At 33.2% G+C, this 8177-nt stretch overlaps 1 protein-coding gene across 4 annotated transcripts; it reads right to left on the bottom strand.

The window, feature by feature from the left end:
* Positions 1–6819: 6819 nt before the first annotated feature.
* LOC139886261 (uncharacterized) lies at positions 6820–8177 on the bottom strand. Of its 4 annotated transcripts, XM_071870026.1 has the most exons (4): positions 8020–8145; positions 7239–7429; positions 7029–7130; positions 6820–6955 (listed from the first exon to the last, which is right to left on the bottom strand). In XM_071870026.1, exons 2-3 carry the CDS (start codon positions 7416–7418, stop codon positions 7032–7034), a joined length of 279 nt encoding a protein of 92 aa, XP_071726127.1. In that variant the 5' UTR covers positions 7419–7429; positions 8020–8145; the 3' UTR covers positions 6820–6955; positions 7029–7031. The 4 variants fall into 4 exon arrangements, with proteins under 4 accessions (XP_071726127.1, XP_071726125.1, XP_071726124.1 ...); XM_071870024.1 differs by having other exon boundaries at positions 6820–7130; positions 8085–8177; XM_071870023.1 differs by having other exon boundaries at positions 6820–7130.

The raw sequence follows: 8177 nt of genomic DNA, 5'->3' as shown, positions 1-8177 counted from the left end.
ATTTGAGTGGAGTTTATTTAAGATATTTTATGAAAATTTTGATTTGACGCTTTAACCCCTGTGTTGGGGGCCGATTTTATTTTTTGAACAAAGTGTGGGGGGCTTTTGTGGTGTTACTTGAAAGAAAGAAGGGGAAAAAAAGTGATAAGACGGAAATACCCCCGGACTATTAATAAGTTTTGTCTAATAGTTAATATGGTAATGTGGAGGGCTTTTGTGGTGTTACTTGAAAGAAAGAAGGGGGAAAAGCGTGAAAAGATGAAAATACCCCTGAAACTATTAATAAGTTTTGTCTAATAGTTAATATGGTAATTTCGACAATTTTGGTATAGGAAACACAATGAAAAGTTACGAGATTAGTTTTGTAAGAAATTTATTAATAACATTTTTTCATGCATGACAATTGGATTCTTGTTATAATTCAGTAGGCTTATAACTACCTTTAGTGGTTTGATTCTTGATGTTATAATTCAGTAGGCTTATAACTACCTGTAGTGATTTGATTCTTGATTTAGAATACTAATAATGAAGTGTAAGAACAAAGATGATAATGGAGAGAAAGAAAGAAACACTTTGTAAGTGTGAGAAATGGTGCAAGTTTAATGCTTGCATTCATGGCTATTTATAGCAAAAATATCACAAGTTTAGGTAATACAATAATATTACTTTTGTGTATCAATAATTGACTATCCATTTATATATATATATTTATATATTATAACACTCCCCCTTGGATAGCAATTTTGTTTGTTGAAGATCAACTGTAAGTTACTGCCTCGTTAAAAACCTTGCTAAAGAAAACCCAGTGGGAAAAACTTTAGCTAAGGGAAAAAGAGTGCAGCATGGAGTTGACTCCCCCTCAAGTAGACATCGCTTCGGTTGTTACATCTTTTGAACATGTCTCATGCCAATGTTATGAACGTGTGTTCTGAAAATAGCAGTTGAAGTGCTTTCGTGAAAAGATCAGCAGAGTTTTTGCTGGATTGAACATATCTCATTTCAATCTCGTTGTCCTTAATGAGATTTTGAGTGTATGAGAAGAATCTAGGAGGTATGTGTTTGGTTCGGTCACTTTTGATATACCCTTCTTTCATCTGTGCTATGCAAGCTGCATTATCTTCATAGATAATTGTTGGACTTTTATCGCGTTCTAGTCCACAAGAATCAGTAATGATTTGTGTCATTGATCTCAACCAAAAACATTCCCGAGTAGCTTCATGTAATGCAATCACTTCGGCATGATTTGATGATGTAGCAACAAGTGTTTGTTTTTGAGAACGCCATGATATTGCAGTACCTCCATTTAGGAATACATATCCAGTTTGAGATTTAGCTTTACGTGGATCAGATAAATAACCTGCATCAGCATAACCAACCAAATCTTGTTTTGATTAGTTAGAATAAAATAATCCTAAATCAGTAGTTCCTCGAAGGTATCGAAATATGTGTTTGATCCCATTCCAGTGTCTTTTGGTAGGAGCAGAGCTGAACCTTGCCAACAAATTAACTGCAAAAGAAATGTCAGGTCTTGTACAATTTGTAAGATACATAAGAGCTCCAATTGCACTAAGATATGGTACTTCTGGTCCAAGAATATCTTCATGATCTTCACATGGACGAAATGGATCAGTTTCAACATTGAGTGATCTAACAACCATAGGAGTACTTAATGGTTTTGCCTTGTCCATATTGAAAGGTTTAAAATCTTTTCAGTATATGTTGTTTGATGTACAAGTAAACCATTAGGCATATGCTCAATTTGTAAACCAAGGCAATACTTGGTTTTTTCGAGATCTTTCATTTCAAATTCTTTCTTTAGAAGTTGAATGGCTTCATAGATCTCTTTATTTGTACCTATGATGTTAAGATCATCAACATAAACAGCTATGATCACATATCCGGATGTTGTTTTCTTAATGAAAACACAAGGGCAAGTAAGGTTATTTGTATACCCTTTGCTTATCAAGTAATCACTTAATCGGTTATACCACATACGTCCCGATTGTTTTAACCCATATAAAGATCTTTGTAATTTAATCGAATACATTTCTTTGGGTTTTGCATTTGATGCTTCTGGTACCTTAAATCCTTCAGGTATCTTCATATATATATCACTATCAAGTGATCCATATAGGTAAGCAGTCACAACATCCATGAGATGCATTTCTAAATTTTTAGAAACTGCCAGGCTGATTAAGTACCTAAAAGTAATTGCATCCATAACAGGGGAATAAGTTTCTTCATAATCAATTCCCGGTCTTTGAGAAAAACCTTGAGCTACAAGTCTAGCTTTATACCTTGTAACTTCATTTTTCTCATTTCTTTTTCGGACAAAAATCCATCTGTATCCTACAGGTTTCACATCTTTAGGAGTGAGAATGATGGATCCGAAAACTTTTCTTTTATTGAGTGATTCTAATTCAGCTCGTATTGCTTCTTTCCATTGAGCCCAATCATGTCTATTTTGACATTCAACCATAGATGTTGGTTCTGGATCATCATCATTATTCATGATGTCATATGCAACATTAAATGAAAATTTCTCATCAAGATTTTTCATTTCATTTCGGTTCCATAATATTTTTGAATATGCATAATTGATTGCAATTTCTGTATTGACATCATCAATCTCCTCTGCAGTAGGGGTACTGATTTGTGGTTCTTCTTGAACACTTTCTTTTACTTCATTATCAGCTGATTTTCTTTTTCGAGGATTTTTATCCTTTGAACCAATTGGTCTTCCACGTTTCTGACGTGGCAAAGATTTATGAGTGACGTTATTGCCAGCTTTTGGAATTTCAATTCGAGCTGGAGTATTTACTGCTGGTATATATGATTTTGTCACCGTTTTTGTATCTGTAAATGCATCAGGCAATTGATTTGCAAGTTCTTGTATATGCATTATCTTTTGAACTTCTGTCTCGCATTCTTTTGTGCGAGGATCAAGATACTTTAATTGAGGTTTACACCATGAAACATCATTTTCTTTATTTTTCATTTCCCCCCCTAATCTAGGGAACAATGTTTCATTAAAATGACAATCAGCAAAACGTGCTGTAAAAACGTCACCTGTCATAGGTTCAATATACCTTAATATTGAAGATGTTTCATATCCAACATATATTCCCAACCTCCTTTGAGGACCCATTTTTGTACGTTGTGGTGTCGCAATTGGAACATACACTGCACAACCAAATGTTCTAAGATGGGAAATATTTGGCTCTTGACCAAAAGCAAGTTGTAAGGGGGAATATTTATGACTTGCACTTGGTCTGATGCGAATCAATGCAGCAGCATGTAAAATTGCATGACCCCATATAGATACAGGGAGTTTTGTTCTCATTATCAATGGTCTAGCGATTAACTGTAAACGTTTAATCAATGACTCGGCTAAACCATTTTGTGTATGCACATGAGCAACAGAATGTTCAACAACAATTCCTATAGACATGCAATAGTCATTAAATGCTTGAGATGTAAATTCACCAGCATTATCAAGTCTCACCCTTTTAATGGTGTAATCAGGAAAATGAGCTCTCAATTTAATAATTTGGGTAAGAAATTTTGCAAATGCCACATTACGGCTTGATAACAGACAAACATGAGACCATCTGCTAGATGCGTCTATTAGAACCATGAAATATCTAAATGGTCCACATGGTGGATGAATTGGTCCACATATATCACCTTGAATTCTTTCAAGAAATATTGGTGATTCTTTCTCAACATTAAGTGGTGAGGGTCTAGTTATCAATTTTCCAAGAGAGCAAGATGTACATGGAACCATTGTATCATGATGGATTTTTCTATCCTTTAGTGGATGTCCATGAGTACATTCAATAATCCTTTTCATCATTGTTGATCCTGGATGGCCTAATCTGTTATGCCATAAACTGAATACACCAGGATCAATATATTTTTCGTTAACTACCATATGTATTTCTGGTACATTTATATGTGTATAATGTAATCCAGAACTAAGTCTTGGCAGTTTTTCAACTACATGACTCTTGTCAGTGATACTTAAATATTTCTCATTTTCTGTTGTCACTGACTGATAATCGTACCCATTAAGGTATATGTCGGAGAAACTCAATAAATTTCTGCTTGACTTGGGAGAAAATAAGACATCATTTATTAAAAATTTTGTACCATTTGGTAGTATGAAATTTGCCTTTCCTATCCCTTTTATCAAGTTAGCAGGTCCTGATATTGTATGTATAGTTCCTTCCGTTGGTTTTAGATCAATAAAATATTTCTCGGATTTAAGTATAGTGTGTGTAGTTCCACTGTCTGCCATACAGAGATCTCCACCACTTGATTGATGTTGTATTCCAGCAAAATTCATATTGAACTTCATATATAAGAAATAAATAGTGAGTACATTAATATTACACAATATTTTACACGCAAATAGATAGTACTGAAACATTTAGCAAACATAATGACAAAGACAGACGATATTAAATCGTTTATTTTTCGAAAGACACACAACTTAAACATTCAAGAAATGTTCATATAAATCAGATGGTTTCTCAGTGACTGTTGGATCGACGTTATCCATAAAGTTTACTTTTCTTTATCTTTCAGCGAATCCTGATACATCTTAACAAGATGTTTAGATGTTCGGCAAGTATTAGCCCAGTGGCCCATTCTACCACATCTGTAGCAAGATTCTTCAGAATTTTTAGAAGAATTTTCTTCAACATCTTGTTTAGTGGGCTTGTTTTGTGGTTGATATTTATATTTTCATGGATTATTATTTCTTTGACCACCACGGCCACGACCACGACCACGTCCTCGCCCATTACCATTACCATAAGGATGGTTTCTACCATAGTTATGACTTTTGGCATGATGATGGTGATGGTTATTATAACCACGACCTTGCCCGCGTCCTTGTCCCTGTTTATAATTATTTGCAGTATTTGCTTCAGGGATTGCAAGTGTACCAGTAGGACGGGATTGCTGATTTTTCATTAATAGCTCATCATTTTGCTCTGCAACTAAGAGATATGAATTAAGTTCAGGATATGTTTTGAACTTTAGCATTCTCAAATTTCTTTGCACTGTGATGTTTGCAGCATTCATTGTGGAGAAAGTTTTCTCCATCATGTCTGCATCACTTATTTCATGTCCACAGAATTTAAGTTGTGAACATGTATTATACAGAGCTGAGCTATATTCATTTACTTTCTTAAAGTCTTGGGAACCTTAATGTTCTCCATTGTTCCATAGCAGCTGGAAGTAAAATTTCTCTTTGATTATTGAATCTGCTTTTGAGACCTTCCCATAAAACATGGGGATCTTCTACAGTCACATAATTATTTTGTAAGCATTCATCAATATGTTGATGAATAAAGCAACATGCCGTTGCTTGTTCTTTTTCAGAACAAGTGTTGTTTTCATTTATGGCTTCAAGAATACCCATTGATTTAAGATGCATTTTTACTTTTATAACCCATGGCATGTAGTTGTTTCCAGTTGATTCTAAAGGAGTAAATTTAAGCTTTTCCAGATTCGACATTTTCTATTAAAACAAACAACATGATAAATTATAGTCACTTTATATTCATAAGTATATAAAAATTAAGCATAAATTTAATATAACATAAATGATAAGTAGGTGACAGTGTCGACCATATGTAAGCAATCATTAATAAATGTTATATAACATAAATATAAATATTAGTAAACATAAATGATAATTAGGCGACAGTGTCGGCCATATAAATGTTAGATAATAGAAATATAAATGTTAGTAACATAAATGATAATTAGGCGACAGTGTCGGCCATATAAATGTTAGATAATTGAAATATAAATGTTAGTAACATAAATGATAATTAGGCGACAATGTCGGCCATATAAATGTTAGATAATTGAAATATAAATGTTAGTAACATAAATGATAATTAGACGACAGTGTCGACCATATATTATTCAGGTGGTATAACCGACCATATATCATTTAGGTGGCAGAGCCAACCATAATTAGTATTAAGATTATCGTGCTGATAACGTGTTATAATTCAGTAGGCTTATAACTACCTTTAGTGGTTTGATTCTTGATGTTATAATTCAGTAGGCTTATAACTACCTGTAGTGATTTGATTCTTGATTTAGAATACTAATAATGAAGTGTAAGAACAAAGATGATAATGGAGAGAAAGAAAGAAACACTTTGTAAGTGTGAGAAATGGTGCAAGTTTAATGCTTGCATTCATGGCTATTTATAGCAAAAATATCACAAGTTTAGGTAATACAATAATATTACTTTTGTGTATCAATAATTGACTATCCATTTATATATATATATTTATATATTATAACAATTCTTTCATTATTACAATTTACAAAGCAATACTTGAATTTACAACATTATAATAAGATTGATCTTAATATTTGAATTTACAACATTATAATAAGATTGATCTTAACCAGTCGTAAAATCAAGGGCGTAAGATGATATGGCAGTTTTGACGGAGGCTAACCCCGGTTAAACCAACGTTCGTGTTTGTCATTTCCGTGACGGATTGAAACTTGAACATGACTTTGTTCCCATCCAATTAAAATTAACCACATATATTAATATATACTGTATTATTTAATTTGTTTTTTTCTATCCAACTTCTAATTAAATTTTACCACCCCCCACTAAAAATATTTGACACCAATGTCAAAATACAACAGTCTAACTAATAAGTACATACGAAAAAAGAAAAACGAAAAAAAAAACGTAAATCAACTGTCCAGTTTGAATTCAAAGTCAAAACTCATTGGTGGAAAATAGCATCGCTTGGCACTCTATCATAATGTAGCTAACACTTATTACAGCAGAAAACATAAACAAAATTGCCAAAAATAAAATTCAAATAAACCATCTCCAAATGGTTTCATACAGCAAGACAAGTATTTCAGTTTTGATACTGATATTATTCCCTTATTATGAACTCTGCACAAATATGATATTATGGAGTAACTAACATCATTTTAATAGTATCAGACCATAATGCAATTATCCTTACATTCTAATCAGTAACAGCTGTTTGAAGGGGTAACAAGCTCTCCACTCCTTTGTTCTCAGCAGCAGCATCTCTCTCTGCCACCATCTTAGACATTCCAAACATCTGTGACACACACACACACACACGAGATTATAAATCATGAACAGCCACATATAAAAATAATTAGTACTCCGTACTGTGCATAATGAAACGTTGGAAACAGAACGAAACCTTTGAGATGGTTTTTTGAAAGCAGGTTTTATGTTCATCCATTGAAGCATGGATAAACTCATCAATATGATCTTTAACATCCTGCAAGAAAGTTGCATCATCTGACTTCTTCTTTCTACATGATTCCACAGCCGGGCGTGTAGCAGTAGCCGAAGAATCCTTAATATTTTCTGTTGCCATATTTGGTACTACTGCAATAAAACATAAGAGAGTATTAGGAACATGTGATTTTCCATTTGAACAAAAAGGTGCGATTTCGACCCATTCACTTACGAGTGGGTTGAAATTGTATTTCTAGTACAAGATTTGGAGAATATCTATAATCAGACCCTAACAAACAAATTCACCCAGTGAAAATTGGTTAAAGAGCCATTGATTATGCATTACAAAACTTTAAGACACTTAACTAGTCATGGAATAGACAGATACTTGATTTGACCAACGCCTCAAGTAAAACACTAATTTGACCCATTACCCGACCCGTAATGACCATCCATATATAAATTTACAGAAAATTATGATTATGATTATAATAATTGTTCAAAATTACGAATGAAGAAAAATCACAATAATATCGAATCACTTAGATTGTTACCGGTGAAAACACAATACTACGAATTTACAAATCAGGCATATCAGAAAAAACAAATTGTAAACATGAAAAATTTATTTAATCAGGTAACAAAACAAATAATACTAATATTATATTAACAGCTATAATAATAATAATAATAATTTATTAACACATCAAAATCGATTGTAGGAAGGGTAATTAACTTACCGAATTAACAAACAGGGTTCCAAGTAACGAGAATCGACCGTAACAAGAAACAATATATAGGGTACCTTTTTCTTTTCGCACAAGTTATGCCTCGCATCTTCGCTGTATACACTTGGTACGTCGGTCGTTTCCTCAACGTGTAGTGTCTTCTAGATGGC

Source organism: Rutidosis leptorrhynchoides, chromosome 1 (genome assembly GCF_046630445.1).
Source record: "Rutidosis leptorrhynchoides isolate AG116_Rl617_1_P2 chromosome 1, CSIRO_AGI_Rlap_v1, whole genome shotgun sequence".
Classification (NCBI taxonomy): Eukaryota; Viridiplantae; Streptophyta; class Magnoliopsida; order Asterales; family Asteraceae; genus Rutidosis; species Rutidosis leptorrhynchoides.
The sequence above is the reverse complement of the archived record's forward strand: the minus strand, read 5'-3'. Positions and strand labels throughout refer to the sequence as shown.

Coding starts and splice junctions, on each gene's coding strand:
- LOC139886261 (XM_071870024.1), bottom strand. CDS start 7,418: ATGGCAACAGAAAATATTAAGGATTCTTCGGCTACTGCTACACGCCCG. Junction 7,131..7,238: donor TTCAAAAAACCATCTCAAAG/GTTTCGTTCTGT, acceptor TGTGTGTCACAG/ATGTTTGGAATGTCTAAGAT.